The 17,096-nt window shown below is 41.4% G+C and overlaps 1 protein-coding gene across 1 annotated transcript in view; it reads left to right on the top strand.

The window, feature by feature from the left end:
• LOC135085766 (uncharacterized) overlaps positions 1-17,096 on the top strand; it is a 31,771-nt gene that overhangs the window by 13,091 nt on the left and 1,584 nt on the right. Inside the window, exons 9-15 of the mRNA XM_063980567.1 lie at positions 355-454; positions 1,362-1,495; positions 8,473-8,586; positions 9,373-9,495; positions 10,330-10,485; positions 14,087-14,227; positions 16,573-16,715. Of these exons, the coding sequence (XP_063836637.1) occupies positions 355-454; positions 1,362-1,495; positions 8,473-8,586; positions 9,373-9,495; positions 10,330-10,485; positions 14,087-14,227; positions 16,573-16,715 (911 nt within the window). The remainder of the gene's footprint in view (positions 1-354; positions 455-1,361; positions 1,496-8,472; positions 8,587-9,372; positions 9,496-10,329; positions 10,486-14,086; positions 14,228-16,572; positions 16,716-17,096) is intronic.

Below are 17,096 nucleotides of genomic sequence, written 5' to 3' on the forward strand. Positions count from 1 at the left end.
TTAACGAGGGAAGCTATGGCTGGCGTTCATTCAGTGAGGGTAAGGGTGGTTGAGTATGAGGCAAGCGAGAGAAATTATGAGGAGAGTTATGGCTGATTAACATTTTTTTTAAATCGTGTCTGGTTTCTTTCTGTTGTGAGCCAAATGATGGCCTATCATGGTATGAAATGAAAAGTCATTCATTTAACTAACCCTTATGATTAGAACTTCAATGGCTGAATGATAATAATCCTTATAAAAATTAGTTAGTATGCTGCAAAAAGTGGATTTTGATGGCTGGTTTTATGCTCTAATGGCCTCCAAATGAAACTGGACTCTATTGACTTATAGTTAATGCTCATTTTTTTTCCACAGGTGTTCTTAGAAAGGCAAGCGAGTAAAGAAAAAGATTCCGTGAAAGAAGCACACAAGGCGAACCAACAGAATCATCCTTTCTACAGTGGGGGCAGTAATTGTAAGTATAAACTGTGTCAGAGTATGGAACAGTTATAGTCTGGTCTGCGAGCACGTAGAATTTTGTCTAATGACCCCAAGCTACCCATCCTTATCGCTCGCGCGTAATTTTTGTTGCTGTCGCGCTCGCACACTCACTGCGGGCGCCCGTCGCACAGTCGCGACAGCAATACAATTACGCGCGAGCGATAAGGATGGGTAGCTTGGGGTCATTGGACAAAATTCTACGTGCTTACAGACCGGGTTTTAGTGCAAAATACTCTTAGCATCTCATCATTATCATTTTCAGCCATAGGACGTCCACTGCTGAACATAGGCCTCCCCCAATGATTTCCACAATGGTCGGTTGGTAGCGGCCTGCATCCAGCGCCTTCCCACTACCTTTATGAGGTCGTCGGTCCACCTTGTGGGTGGACGTCCTACACTGCGCTTTCCGGCACGCGGCTTCCACTCCAGAACCTTGCTGCCCCATCGGCCGTCAGTTCTGCGTACTATGTGCCCTGCCCATCTATTATTATACAATATTGTAATCTGCCGTATAATCGATTGTGCTCCTAAAAAGTCATCGATTTTTAGATCGAATTATCGAAAGAATTGGTTTATTGATATAATGGATATTATATCGATCTTAGTTTATAGATAACTAGCGGCCGCCCGCGACTTCGTACGCGTGGATCCCGTTTTACACCACCACCCTTAGGGGTGGAGTTTCGTAAAATCCTTTCTTAGCGGATGCCTACGTCATAACATCTACCTGCATCCGATCCGTCCAGTGGTTTGGGCTGTGCGTTGATAGATCACTATGTCAGTCACCTTTGAGTTATATAATATTGATAAATTTAGCGATAACATTGTCTAAATTTTAATATTACTTTACTTTCTATTTAATTTACGTTTTATCTTTGCAGCGGTGAAGCAAGAAAACCACCCACACGGGCGCGAGAGACACAACTCCAACCGCCACAATTCCACGAGCGAGGACGCTCCCACACCGCGCACTTATGTCCCCACGCAGTTTGAGAACTCTCTGGGGAAACTGCAGGTAAGATACATAGATAATTCTATCATTCATCCCTTTCTACAGCCATCAACCATCCATTAGCCACGACAGCCGAACGGTGAAGGGGTCGGACTGGCCGACTCGTGATCCGGGGAAGCGGGTTCGGTCCGACTATTGTGGTGAGCTCACTCGTGACACAAGCATATTTAGCTTAGTACGAGGGGCTAACCGGGAGTATTAGTAATTTGTGTAATAACAAATTACTAATACTTAAAAAAAAAACATCCATTAGACCCTCGCCATCTGTTGTAGCGATTCTATCGCGCGTTCGCATAGATACAGTCACAATGCGGTTGCTAGCTGTGTGCCCTCGCCCACATAAACGCGATTCACTCGTAATGCAAACGCGATACTGTCGCGCTTCTTTAGCGATGCAAACGCTATTCAGTAACGGCACATAAATTACCTGCGATCGCAACAGTTGCCCCCTCCTTCTGATCTTTCAAGGATTTCGTCGCTTCGTGTTGACATCGCTTCTGTAGCGCGTTGCAAATACATTAGCACTACAAAAAGTTGCTGTGTGCGAAGGACTTTAATCAATCACGGGCGCGAGAGACACAATTCCAACCGCCACAATTCCACGAGTGAAGACGCTCCTACACCGCGCACTTATGTCCCCACACAGTTTGAGAACTCTCTGGGGAAACTGCAGGTGAGTTTTTTAGCCCCCTCGTAGAGTTAAGAAACATCCATCCCATCATTTATCTATTAGACTAAGGATTCTCAAACTTTCGGCTCCACGAACCGCTGGTAAGGTTTTCAGGTGACAGCGAACCCCTTAACTAGCTAATTAAAACCTCTTTACCCCAAAAAAAATTAATAAAATTGACTATTGAAGAAAATGAGGTTTTAATTTCAATCGTTCGTTCGTTCGTTCGTTTCAGCCGAAAGACGTCCACTGCTGGACAAAGGCCTCCCCCAAGGATTTCCACAAAGTCCGGTCCTGCGCCGCTCGCATCCATTTAATTTAAATAAAAAGTACCAATTACCAAATAAAGTACCAAAGAAATGTCTTTTTAATATCGATGTTGTTGCTGATGGCTAGTTTCTTGTCGCAAATGGAGTCAATTTTAGGAGTAATTTTGGTCAATTTTAATTCTGCCACCAATCTGCCAATCTTGTCGCGAACCCGACCCCAGTCATGGCATAAGCTGAGTGGGATCCCATTGCAATAGACATTATACAGTGTGAGTCACGTTAAAGTGTACATATGAAAATAGATGAAACTAGACCTATTTTTATCGACAAAAAAGAGGTCAAAAATTTTTTGAGATTTTTTTTTAATTTTTTATAGAATTTTTTTTCTTCCAATTACTTATTGTAAAGAAAACGTAATAACTTTTAAACTAAGCGGTACATCCTAATAAAATAAAAACAGTAATAATGATAAATAACAGGCGATACTAAAAAAATACATAAAATACACAAAAAAGGCCAAAAAATAATAAAAAAAATATACTTTTTGAATAAAATCTGCTTAAAAATTCGTGTTTTTTTGGTTATTTGATAAATTTCTCTAAAAAATGCCCCTATAACCCGTGGTTTTTATTACTTTGTATTGTTCTCTATCGTATTATCTTTGTAAAACCAAAAATCGCATGTCTCTATCCCTATCACAACATTTGCTATGATCGTTTGAACAAAGGCCTGCCACAACATTATTCTCCGCTACAGGTAGAGACAATTTTAATTTTAACTAAAATGCTTATTTTACTTCGAAATCTTTTGTTTTTATTTGAAATCTAACTTGTCTTTATCAAAATTACAAATCTAGAGCCATTTTCAGTTTTGTTGTTAACGAAGCGTTGAATGGCGCGCCCGGAGAGGCTTAGTTCAAACGATCATTGCAAACGTTGTGATAGGGATAGAGACATGCGATTTTTGGTTTTACGAAGGTAATACAATAGAGAATAATACAAAGTAATAAAAACCACCAGTTATACGGGCATTTTTTGGAGAAATTTATCAAATAAACAAAAAAACACGAATTTTTAAGCAGATTTTTTCCAAAAATTATCATTTTTTATTATTTGTTGGCCTTTTTTGTGTATTTTATGTATTTTTTTAGTTTTGCCTGTTATTTAGCATTATTACTGTTTTTATTTTATCAGGATATACCGTTTAGTTTAAAAGTTATTACGTTTTCTTTACAATAAGTAATTGGAAGAAGAATAATTCTATAAACAATTTAAAAAAAAAAATCAAAAAAATTTTGACCTCTTTTTTGTCGATAAAAATAGGTCTAGTTTCATCTGTTTTCATATGTGCACTTTAACGTGACTCACACTGTATTAGAGAGGGTGGCACTGCTCGGTATCCTTTTTTATTTTATATTTTTCTTATTGTTATTTACCGTTATGTCCATGTACCTTTTTTTCTAATAATGATTCATTTATTTATTTATTTATTTAAGGACAGCTAACAAGACATACACAATTAACAGGAAAAAAAACATTGAAAACAATATGTGTTTATAGTGTAGCCTTAATTAAAAGCTGCCACGACATGTGCATAGATTGCGTGGAAGCGTAGTATCGACTAGTCTAAAAAACAAAAAAAATTAATTGTATGTAGATATAAGAATTTAATTCAAGCCAGGAATCCAGCATATCAACTGCATGTCTTAGATAATAGTGACTGTAGGTAGAATACAATATTTAAATGCAGTTTGATATCGGACCGCTGACTGAAATGTAAAAACCAGAAAGTAAACCAGAAAACCCAGAAAAGTAAGCATAAACACCAGCAAAGATGATAATATGCACAGCTATGAATGTAGATAGCGAAATATAACGAACATTTTACGAAAATGAGGACCCACAACTATGATTATTTAGAACATCCTTAACACAAGTTTTGAAAGTACTAAACTTTGTGTATACAGGGTGTTAGGTAAATGGGTATATGAGCCGACACTAGCCCATGTTAACATGGGCATATTATAAATGGTATGGTGAAGTCAGAAATTTGATATCATCATTTTATTTTTTTTAATTTTCATACAATTAAAGGACAATGTTCGTTCTCCATACATTGTTCGCCTAAAGAACCAACAATTTTGACATATTACTACCCGAAAGCGAAATAATACGATTCTGTGTGTAAGAACAATGATTCCTGATGGACACTTGCCATAAAATTAATGATTAAGAATATTAAATCACAGCGATTTTATAATAAATGTCGTTTATGACAACATGGCGTCTAATGTATTGTGTTAATGTATGAACACCGATTCGCGAAAAATGTTTTGTATTGTCGTCACGCCGAGTCGCAGCCAAATAGTATAAAATAATAGAACAAGTTTTAGAAATACAACTCGGCATTCCACTTTTACAATATGCCCACATATTGCACGTAAATAAACAACATGAATCGTAGGTTGTTTCCACCCTTGTCATCTGACACATGAAATAAACTCCTATTGTATTATAGATATCGAAGCCGAATCGTATATAATAATAGAATGGGTTTTGGAGATCACTCGGGGTTCCACTTTTATAAAATACCTACATATTACATAAAAATACCACGAATCATGAGTTTTCTTTTCACCATTTACATCTGACACGAGATAACAAACTCCTATCTCCATGACTACCATCGTAGTCTATGCCAAAGACTACAATATTTTAAGCAAGAAGTTTCAAACCTTGGCGGCTGCGGTAACCCCTGGGCCACATACATCATGATAACATTCGGTCGACACCGGAACGAAGTCTTGCGATTATGCAAAAAAGCATCGTATTCTAGTGCGGCTATATCACGTTCAACCGGGGTTTTAATTCGACTAAAGTCCTGACTAAAGACTGGAAGAAAATACGCCGCATTGTATGAGCACTTCGTGTTCGTTAAAGCGGCTTCAGATCTAGAGCCCACATAGTTTTCTTTCCAATAATATCCGCAAGTAGCGCTGCATGATCTTTACAACAAAAACGGCAATAGTTATTAAGGTGCCAAAATTATATGATTACTTTGGCACGGTATTATACACGTTCGAAGATTTGTCATTTTCATTCATTTCTTCATCATCATCATCATTTCAGCCACAGGACGTCCACTACTGAACATAGGCCTCCCCCAATGACTTCCACATCGCACGGTTGGTAGCGGCCTGCATCCAGCGCCTTCCCGCTACCTTTATCAGGTCGTCGGTCCACCTTGTGGTGGGTTGACATTGCAGAATATGACTTTTGATAGGTTCATCATAGAATTCGGCGGGGATATCCTCACGGAGGAAGTTCGTAAAAGGGCGGAACAAGATCTTATAATAAGGCAAGGCCGAAGCTGTTACGCGCGTGCTCCTACGTGTAATCCGGCGAGTATGCAATAAATAGTAATGTCTGGTAAATAGTGGTAATACGTATCGTTCGTTCGTTCGTTTCAGCCGAAAAGACGTCCACTGCTGGACAAAGGCCTCCCCCAAGGATTTCCACGAAGACCGATCCTGCACCGCTCGCATACAGGCACCTCCCGCGACCTTCACCAGATCGTCGGTCCACCTAGTGGGAGGCCTGCCCACGCTACGTCTTTCGGCTCGTGGTCGCCACTCAAGAACTTTCCTGCCCCAGCGGCCATCAGCTCTACGAGCTATGTGCCCCGCCCCGTCTATGTCTGTATGCGCTACGATTACAGGGTATCATTTTGCATAGTCGCAAGACTTCACTCCGCTGCTGTCAAATCAATGTCGCATAATGTTATCGCAATGTGTGTGGCCCTTGGCCAAATCACAGAAGCCTATGCGAAGAAAGAGCACTTGAATGACAATAAAAATCAGGGTTACCATTTTATAAGATTTCCTCACTATTGAGGGTAACAAAGTAACATTAATAATCTAGCCATTAATTACATTTATTACCTATACGAGAAAGTAAAGCAACATGCGGTTTTATTTTAATTTGTAAAATATTAAACCCCTCATATTTGTAACAGTTTGTTCCAAGTTTTGTTTAGTTTTACTGTTTTGTTAACAGTATTGCTGTTTCAGCTGTCACTGTGAAGCTTTGGGAAAATAAATAAATAGAAAAAATATTAACATAAATATTTATTTAAGTTTTTATGTTCATTATCATAATATGCCAATTTAAGTTACACTGTGTGACAGTCTTTGACACTAAACAAACTCTTCAGCTTAATAATACCTACCTACAGGGCGTTTTTATAGTTACTCTTGCTGATGAAACAAGAAGGGTTGATTCTACTACTGAAATACAACTACTTTTCTTACAGGACCAATATCAAATTCTCAAAAAAATTCACATTCTCGTGATGGTGATAATTTCTATGGAGAGGTTTTTTTTATATTCGGTCTCTTGGGATAAGTTATTCCATTTGAGCAGTAGAATTAATCCTTTTTATTCGATCACATATAAAAACAACACAAGTGTTTAGGAAAACTTCTTCTTTGGTATGGTATCACTACGGAGTTATAATGTCGGCAACTCTGTATCACTGACTTGTAACTTTCAAACAGCATGAATAATAAGGGCACCACATTGGTTTTCTTTCTGAAAAAAGGCTTTCAGTTTTAGTACTAACCCTTTAGCACTATTTCATTGAAATAAAAATACAATAAACGCACAGAAGACTGAAATTGAGTCAACTGACGTGACATTTATAATTTGTTGACATTATGACAGTTTGACAAGACTAGGGATTGAAAAAGTTTTAATTGAAAAAGTAAAATGACAATTTATTAAAACGATTCACATGGATATAATCGATTAAAAATATTTATAAAATGTTCTGATACTTGCCTGTAGCGATTATCCAATCCTGGTTTCTACTGAAAAACTACCTCGTGGCAAGATTTTAATAAAATAATAAAATCTTTATCTTCTCTTTCACAATCTATAAAAGTTCATTTGGTCTATTATTATACATGTGCTATGAATGAGGGTTTTCGCGATTGAAAAATCCGCGAGATGGCAATACGTAGACGCGAGGTCCAAATGCTGCATGATTGGTGGATATCTGTCAATGTCATGTCAAAAATAACCAATCATGCAGCATTTGGACCTCACGTCTACGTATTGCCATCTGGCGGATTTTTCAATCGCGAAAACCCTCATTGGCATAGATTATGAGAGACTGGCAACTATACTAGGTTGATATCAGGTGATCCGTCTGCTCATTTGCCTCCTGTCACATAAAAAAAAATATATATGTTTCTCACACTTCAACTGGCATTGGATTCAACATTGGATTCTGACACTTTTACAGTTATGATACCATGAATATCAGTTTATGGTCCTAATTATTTTTATTTTATTTACGACCTTCGACCAGTTGGACACTTTAGATATCTTCTTGTAATAGTGTCAAACTGTCAATATCTTTTTAGCTTTTAACGCAAATCTGGTCTTCAAAGCAGTTTAATCGATTTATTTTATTTTCAAAATCGATATTTTATTGTCTATGATGGCCGCAGGAACATCACTATACATGGACTCCCAGCAATAAAGTACGGTAATGCCTCGTACAGATTTTATCGGCAAAAATTATGGAACTTGATAGGTTTTAGACCATGCCACGCACCAAAACGTCCGGAAGTTGTAATAGTATTATAGAATAAACGTTAAAAGACTTATTTATTTAATTTTTCAATGCTTAAGTGTCCATTAGAATGAAAGGGTGCTTAATGTATTAAAAAAAATAGAAAATAATTATGATGGGTTAATGATTTTGGGCGGTTTTTTAGGCGGTTTCTGACAATGTCCTTTGTAAAATCCGATTTCTATGAAAATTAAAATAATTAAAATGAAAATATCAATTTTCTGACTTCACCATACCATTTATATGCCCATGTTAACATGGGCTAGTGTCAGCTCATATACCCATTTACCTAACACCCTGTATATTCAAATCACTACACTTAGCTAATACTCCGAATTGATCCTGAAGTCTGTCCATAGGTGAGTAGTGTCATTCTTTCAATAAATTATTTTTTTTGTCCCTAGTGCGGCAGTGTGACGGCGCCGCGCAAAATCATCGACGTGGAATTAGTGGGGGCGGAGCCCTCGCGCGCCTCGTCCAGGGCTCCCAGTCGGGCCAGCACCACCAACCCCAACGAGGTAATAGCATAAAGATACAGTGGTCACTCACGAGTGATCCATTCATGGATGATTGAACGAAAAGATTGTTTGACTCTGCATCTTCTTGTCGTGTCGACAGCAAATCTACAGTGTCAGCCCAAAAGTCTGCTACAAGAGTGGCGTTGACATTTAATTATTCTTCTTTGACTCTGCTGCAGGAACGATATACAAATTCTGAAAAACAGTAAAATTACGTTGTCAACACATGAATAGAGATTTATTGAAAATTTTAACATTCTTTTTTGATTATGACATATTGTTACATGCCATAACTTGGCGAGACATGTTGAACTGTGTAGTTTTGTATTATTAATTTTGTGTTCCATTCTATGTACCGTGTTTCATGTAATAAAAAATTTGAATTTGCTGAAAGTTGTTACCACGGTGTGTACCCACGATTGGGTCACCCTGTATTTTACACAGAATTCAGTTATCAATTAAACAGGACTCATTTATTTATGAACATGAATGCTTAGCTTAAAACATTATTATCAAATTAAATTATTGCAAATAAAAATCTCAAACGATTTCAAGGTAACCTAATAAAATGTGATGGAGCGTGCTAAAGCTCGAAGACTTGCCAAAATCAAGTGACAATGAGCGGGAGTACTTGTAGATACATGTCCTTTGATACAGAAATGTAAAAGGTGTCACATATTTATTTATTTAAAACGTGCACACAAACAGAACTTACTGACACATGACAATATTCTCTTCCAGTCAACAACTACCCAATTAAATACTACAAAATAATCTACATTGCAGGTCCCTCGAGAGCTCAAAAGGACGAAACAACTCCTACTGGACATCGAAGCGCTGTACGTGATTCTACTGAGGCTGGAGGAACTCAATGACCCACTGGCCATCTCCACGGCGCTTGTGCTCAAGGTTTGTATTAACCGACTTAAAAAAGGAGGTTTTCGTTCATTTCTCCACGTCCACTGCTGGACAAAGATTTCCACAACGACTGAAGCAAGCATCAAGGTACTTGACGCGATCTTCACCCGGGCTAGGATGCACGCCGTGATAAAATCTTATAGATGACTAGCTGTGCCCGCGACTTCGTACGCGTGAAAACCCGTTTTCGCAACATTTTTCATTATTGCTCTGCTCCTATTGATCGTAGCGTGATGTTGTATAGCCTATAGCCTTCCTCGATAAATGGGCTATCTAACACTGAAAGAATTTTTCAAATCGGACCAGTAGTTCCGGAGATTAGCGCGTTCAAGTAAACAAACAAACAAACAAACTCTTCAGCTTTATAATATTACTATAGATTTTAGATGACAAACGTATGGGCTTATCGCCAAAAATCGATAAAATGGCGCGATAAATGCTTATCGCGTCGCGCATCCTAAGCCTACAGATCTTATTCACAGGTCCTAGTCGTCTTAATACTTTTTTTATGTACGTTCTCCAATATTTTATTCTACTAATTTTCGCTAGCATGAATGTGATGTTACAGAAAGACTTAATCGCGTGCCTTTTTAAAACTGAGCTAAAATTATCCTATGTTTTACCTAAGTCTTAACTATTTCATATTTTTATATACTTCGGCTTAGCAGTAGTTAAAGGATGAATAAGAACGTAAAAGACAGACAAAGTTATTTTAGTGTTAAATAACAAGTTTCGATGAATTTTTTTGTTAGTTCAAGGAATCATATCGGTAAATACAAATCGTCTGTTATCGCCAACTATACTTATTGCTTATACCTTATCCAGGAGAGAGAAGAGAAGCAGAAACAGCTAGAAGCAGCGCAAAAAGAGCTTGAAAACGAGCAAGAGGATGAATCCAACCTATTCCTAAAGAACATCGAGAGCGTCCAACGCAGGCCCAAGCAGGACAGCCCGAAGAGCGAAAGCGTCGACAAAAGACAGGTGAGAAGAGACTCGTTACTATTCCTACCACCGCAAGTCCTTTATACGGGACTATCCCCACCACCGCAAGTCCTTTATACGGGACTATTTCCACCACAGCCACAGCTGTATATGAAACTATTCCCCCTCGTTCCCACCACTGCAATTCCTTGAGCTTGATAACGAGCAAGAGGATGAATCCAACCTGTTCCTGAACATCGAGAGCGTCCAACGCAGGCCCAAGCAGGACAGCGAGGCCAAGAGTGTTCAATCTCAATAGGACAGTCTTAAGAGCGAAAGCATCGACAAAAGACAGGTGAGAACTCGTTACTAATCTCTCTTCTCTTTCCCACTACTTCAAGTCCTGTATATGGCACCTCTATTTCCCACCAGTGCAACATCAAGAGTGTTCAATCTCAATAGGACAGTCTTAAGAGCGAAAGCATCGACAAAAGACAGGTGAGAAGCGACTCGTTACTATTCCTACCACCGCAAGTCCTTTATACGGGACTATTCCCATCACCACAAGTCCTTTATACGGGACTATTTCCACCACAGCCACAGCTGTATATGAAACTATTCCCCCTCGTTCCTACCACTGCAATTCCTTGAGCTTGATAACGAGCAAGAGGATGAATCCAACCTGTTCCTGAACATCGAGAGCGTCCAGCGCAGGCCCAAGCAGGACAGCCCGAAAAGCGAGAGCGTCGACAAGAGACAGGTGAGAAGCGGCTATTAATTCCCACCTCTTCATTATTTTCCACCTCTTATTCCCACCACAGCAACTCCTGTGTGTGACTCTATTCCCACCTCTCTTGCCCACCACTGCAAGTCACAGGAACGTATAGATACGGGACTGTTCCCACCACTGTAAGTTCTGTATAATTGACTATTCCCACCTCTTCTTTCCACCACTGCAACTCCTGTATACTGCACTATTTCCCACCTCTTCTGCCCATCACTGCAACTCCTGTATACGGCAATCTGCCTACCTTTTTTCTACCACTACAACTCCTGAATACGGCGTTATTCCCACTGTAACCCCTGTATACCGCACTATTCCCACTTCTCGTTCCCACCACCGCAAGAAGACGAATCCAACCTGTTCCTGAACATCGAGAGCGTCCAGCGCAGGCCCAAGCAGGACAGGCCGAAAAGCGAGAGCGTTGACAAGAGACAGGTGAGAACGCGTTACTAATTGTACTTTCTCTTTCCCACTACTTCAAGCCCTGTATATGACACCATTCCCAGCTCTATTTCCCACCAGTGCAATATCAAGAGTGTTCAATCTCAATAGGACAGTCTTAAGAGCGAAAGCACAAAAGACAGGTGAGAAGCGACTCGTTACTATTCCTACCACCGCAAGTCCTTTATACGGGACTATCCCCACCACCGCAAGTCCTTTATACGGGACTATTTCCACCACAGCCACAGCTCCTGTATATGAAACTATTCCCCCTCGTTCCCATCACTGCAATTCCTTGAGCTTGATAACGAGCAAGAGGATGAATCCAACCTGTTCCTGAACATCGAGAGCGTCCAGCGCAGGCCCAAGCAGGACAGCCCGAAGAGCGAGAGCGTCGACAAAATACAGGTGAGAAAGATATATTTATGATCGACTTCAGAAAAGGAGGAGACTTTGGTATGTTTGTTACTGCTCCTTATAGCGAGAGCATCGACAAGAGACAGGTGAGAAGCGGCTATTAATTCCCACCTCTTCGTTATTTCCCACCTCTTATTCCCACCACAGTAACTCCTGTGTGTGACTCTATTCCCACCTCTCTTGCCCACCACTGCAAGTCACAGGAACGTATAGATACGGGACTGTTCCCACCACTGTAAGTTCTGTATAATTGACTATTCCCACCTCTTCTTTCCACCACTGCAACTCCTGTATACTGCACTATTTCCCACCTCTTCTTCCCACCACTCCAACTCCTGTATACGGCAATCTTCCTACCTTTTTTTATCACTACAACTCCTGAATACGGCGTTATTCCCACCACTGTAACCCCTGTATACCGCACTATTCCCACTTCTCGTTCCCACCACCGCAAGAAGACGAATCCAACCTGTTCCTGAACACCGAGAGTGTCCAGCGCAGGCCCAAGCAGGACAGCCCGAAAAGCGAGAGCGTTGACAAGAGACAGGTGAGAAGCGACTCGTTATTATTCCTACCACCGCAAGTCCTTTATACGGGACTATTCCCACCACCGCAAGTCCTTTATACGGGATTTATACGGGACTATTTCCACCACAGCCACAGCTTCTGTATATGAAACTATTCCCCCTCGTTCCCACCACTGCAATTCCTTGAGCTTGATAACGAGCAAGAGGATGAATCCAACCTGTTCCTGAACATCGAGAGCGTCCAGCGCAGGCCCAAGCAGGACAGCGAGGCCAAGAGTGTTCAATCTCAATAGGACAGTCTTAAGAGCGAAAGCATCGACAAAAGACAGGTGAGAAGCGACTCGTTACTATTCCTACCACCGCAAGTCCTTTATACGGGACTATCCCCACCACCGCAAGTCCTTTATACGGGACTATTTCCACCACAGCCACAGCTTCTGTATATGAAACTATCCCCCCTCGTTCCCACCACTGAAATTACGGTATACTCACCACTGTAACTCATACGGGACTGTTCCCACCTCTTTTTCCCATCACTGCGATTCTTGTATATGACATTCCCACCGCCCAATCCGTCTACTTTTCATTTGAGACTTGAGTCATTTTGTAATTTCCTTAGAGACTAGTCATAAGTCTTTTCAGTTCTTTTTGTCTGTTGTAACGAATGCTGCGTTCATTTATACAGGCTGTCCCAAAAATAATGGATAATTCTGCTACTATAGATATGTCTCCACACGATCTGTCTAATATCAAATTTTGACCTTAGGAAAAATTTTTTGTAAACATATAAAACATTTTTTGGTCAAAATTTGATATTAGAGAGACCATAATGAGGCCTATAGATAGTTACAAAGCTATCCATTTTTTTGCCTGCTTTCTCTTGATTCTCAGTATAAGCACAGAATAATAATAAGTACTACGTACAGAAGTTTTACTTCGCGAAGGTATTTAAAAAAATGGATGCTCAATGTCATTAACAATATGGTGTAATTTAGCCTGTCTCAAGAGTCAAGCACCATTTTGTTGGCAAACGTCAGTGATCGGCACTGCGCCGAAGCTATAGGGCTGACTTCGGTAAAATGATGTGACGTGAGGTGCCAAACTGCGGAAAATTGCGGAGGAAATACATGATTTAGCATGATTATCATGAATAATATTAACTACTTATTAACCTCTCAGTGTCTTGAGGCAACTTAAAAAAGTACATTTTGTGTTTTTATTATTATTTAGGCAGTTAAAAACTGCACAGTATTTAGTAACTACACCATTTTCTTTATTTTCTTCCATCATACACAAGAATACGCGTGCGTGAGTCAATGTTCGCTCGTATGTGAGGCCTTGTCGAATAGTATCCTGTAGGTGGGCCATCGTGTGTGTTTTGTTTTCGATGTAAACTCGCGGAGATGAACAGGCCTGGTATAAGGCACTTTACTGAGACCTCACATGGACTTCTAGAGATAATTTGAAGTAACATTACACTGTTTTGTCGCAGGTGGTGAACTTAGCGGTCAGCCAGAAGCCGCCCGCCAAGAATTTGCTAGACGAAGACAAAGAGGAGCTGGTCGGCAAGATGTTCGCCGGCTTGCTACACGCTGACCGTCTGCAGCAGGCACTGGCTGTTAGGAAGGGACGGGTGAGTACACCAGAAAGATATATTTACACTATCAGACGCTAATTTTAAAGCACACCAGACACACTACCAGACCCCCGCCAAGAACCTGTTAGACGAAGACAAGGAGTAGACTAAGAGCTAGTGAACGTCAGACCTACGTCATTTTATAAAAGCTGAAAGTTTGTCAGCGTATGCTCCCAATATAGGTTAGAATGCTGGTGAATAATGAAGTATGGGTCATCGTGGCTATCCTAAAAAAACTGGCAATGAGTTGGAACTGTCAAAACTGTCTGGCTGATGTGGAAACAATTTCTAATCATTGCCCAAATTGCATAAAAATCAGATTTTTTGGTATAACGACGTAGGTCTGGCGTTCACTAGCTCTTAGTCTAGAGGAGCTACTACACGCTGACCGTCTGCAACAGGTGTTGGCTGTTAGGAAGGGACGGGTGAGTTGACCAGAAAGATAACCATAATTTTAAAGCACACCAGACACTACCAGACTCCCGCCAAGAACCTGCTAAAGTCCGGTCGCCGAGCACGTAGAATTTCGACCAATGACCCCAAGCTACACATCCTTATCGCTCGCGCGTAATTATATTGCTGTCGCGACTGTGCGACGCGCGCCCGCAGTGAGTGTGCGAGCGCGATAGCAATTACGCGCGAGCGATAAGGATGGGTAGCTTGGGGTCATTGGATGAAATTCTACGTGCTCGGCGACAGAACTTTAGACGAAGACAAGGAGGAGCTGATCGGCAAGATGTTCGCCGGCCTCCTACACGTTGACCGGCTGCAGCAGGCACTGGCTGTTAGGAAGGGACGGGTGAGTTTACCAGAAAAATAACTGTAATTTTAAAGCACACCAGACACCACCAGACCCCGCCAAGAACCTGCTAAAGTCCGGTCGCCGAGCACGTAGAATTTCGTCCAATGACTCCAAGCAAAATAATTACGCGCGAGCGATAGGGATGGGTAACAGGCGTTGGCTGTTAGGAAGGGACGGGTGAGTACACCAGAAAAAATAACTATAATTTTAAAGCACAAAGACACTACCATCAGCAAGCTTCTGGCTTCGGGCAGCAAGGTTCTGGAGTGGAGGCCACGTACCGGAAAGCGCAGCGTAGGACGTCCGGGCGGACGACCTTGTGGGTACAAGGTGTATCGACGACATCATAAAGGTAGCAGGAAGGCGCTGGACGCAGGCGGCTACCAACCGGGCAACATGGAAAGCATTGGGGGAGGCCTATGTTCAGCAGTGGATGTCCTGTGGCTGAGATGATGATGATGATGAGACACTGCCAGACCCCCACCAAGAATCGTCTAAAGTCCGGTCGCCGAGCACGTAGAATTTCGTCCAATGACCTCAAGCTACCCATTCTTATCGCTCGCGCGTAATTATATTGTTGTCGCGCTCGCTCACTCACTGCAGCCGCCCGTCGCACAGTCGGATATAGCTTGCTTGGGGTCATTGGACGAAATTCTACGTGCTCAGCGACCGAACTTACTGGACGAAGACAAAGAGGAGCTGGTCGGCAAGATGTTCGCCGGTCTGCTACACGCTGACCGTCTGCAACAGGCGTTGGCTGTTAGGAAGGGACGGGTGAGTACACCAGAAGATATATTTACACTACCAGACCCCCGCCAAGAACCTGCTAAAGTCCGGTCGCCGAGCAGATACAATTTCGTCCAATGACCGCAAGCTACCCATCCTTATCGCTCGCGCGTAATTATATTGCTGTCGCGACTGTGCGACGGGCGCCCGCAGTGAGTGTGCGAGCGCGACAGCAATTACGTTCATAGATTTTTATGACGCATTCGCTAGCACTAAAACCCGTACTTGGTAAAAGCGGAATACAGCTGTGTGAACACGCAGTCCAGTTTTGCAGGACTCAGTAATGCAGGATCGCGCAAAACTGGATTGTCCGTGGGAAACGGCCCTAAAGCCTTACACCAGCGATTTCCAAACTTATTTAGTCTACTGCCCACTTTGAGAATAAATTATTTTTAGCGCCCCCCATTTTTGTAGTCAAGCTCAGTCGGTGTCTAAGAGTCCTCCTAGTAAATGACGCCTCCCAAGCCTCTACACAACGTCCCGATTTTTTTTCTGGGTCTCTTACCGCCCCCCTTTAAGCCTGCAGCGCCCACAAGGGGGCGTTATCGCCCACTTTGGGAAAGACTGCCTTACACCAACAGTAACCGAGTTTCTTACGCTGCTTCTTCTCAGCACTGGCCCATTTATTGTCCCGAAGCAGTGGCAGGGTTAATACTGGGACCTGTAAAAGTGCTTTTTAAAAGCCTACTTGCAAAAATGAATGAGTTTTATGACTTTTTATGAGCTTTTTATGAGTTTTTATTATGTTTTTCAGACGCTGGTATGCCGTTTTCTATCGCGCGTGCCCGCGACACACGCGCGCCTGCGCTCCCTATGGGCACGCGTTTTGCGCGCGTTGCCTTCAGTTGCACGACGCGCTGACAACGCGCTGCAGCCGCTACAACCACATTATGCCAGGTAAGCAGGGGGCGGAGAGACTACGAGTTGAGTTAGTGTTTTATTTTATTTGACTAAAGACATATTCGATATTAATATCAAATAAAAAAACCGGTTGAAAACTGGCGAGAAAAAAAATTCAAGCAGTTTTTAGGTCAAATTATGAAAAAAATAAAATAAAAACTAAAATAGGTATTTCAAAATAAAGTAGCTCACTTAGGGTCTAATGGGCGAACTTGTATTCTTAAAATGACCTTACCTATACACCCACGAAGTTTGTCTAACCTTCCGCCAAACACCCCGTATTTACTAGGTAAAAGGAGGGAAGTCGAACCTTAACTTCAAAGTCCTATGTTCTTCTGATTAATTTCGTTGCGGGTCCAATGACAGTTTAACTTTCTC

Source organism: Ostrinia nubilalis, chromosome 29, assembly GCF_963855985.1.
Source record: "Ostrinia nubilalis chromosome 29, ilOstNubi1.1, whole genome shotgun sequence".
NCBI classification, from domain to species: domain Eukaryota; kingdom Metazoa; phylum Arthropoda; class Insecta; order Lepidoptera; family Crambidae; genus Ostrinia; species Ostrinia nubilalis.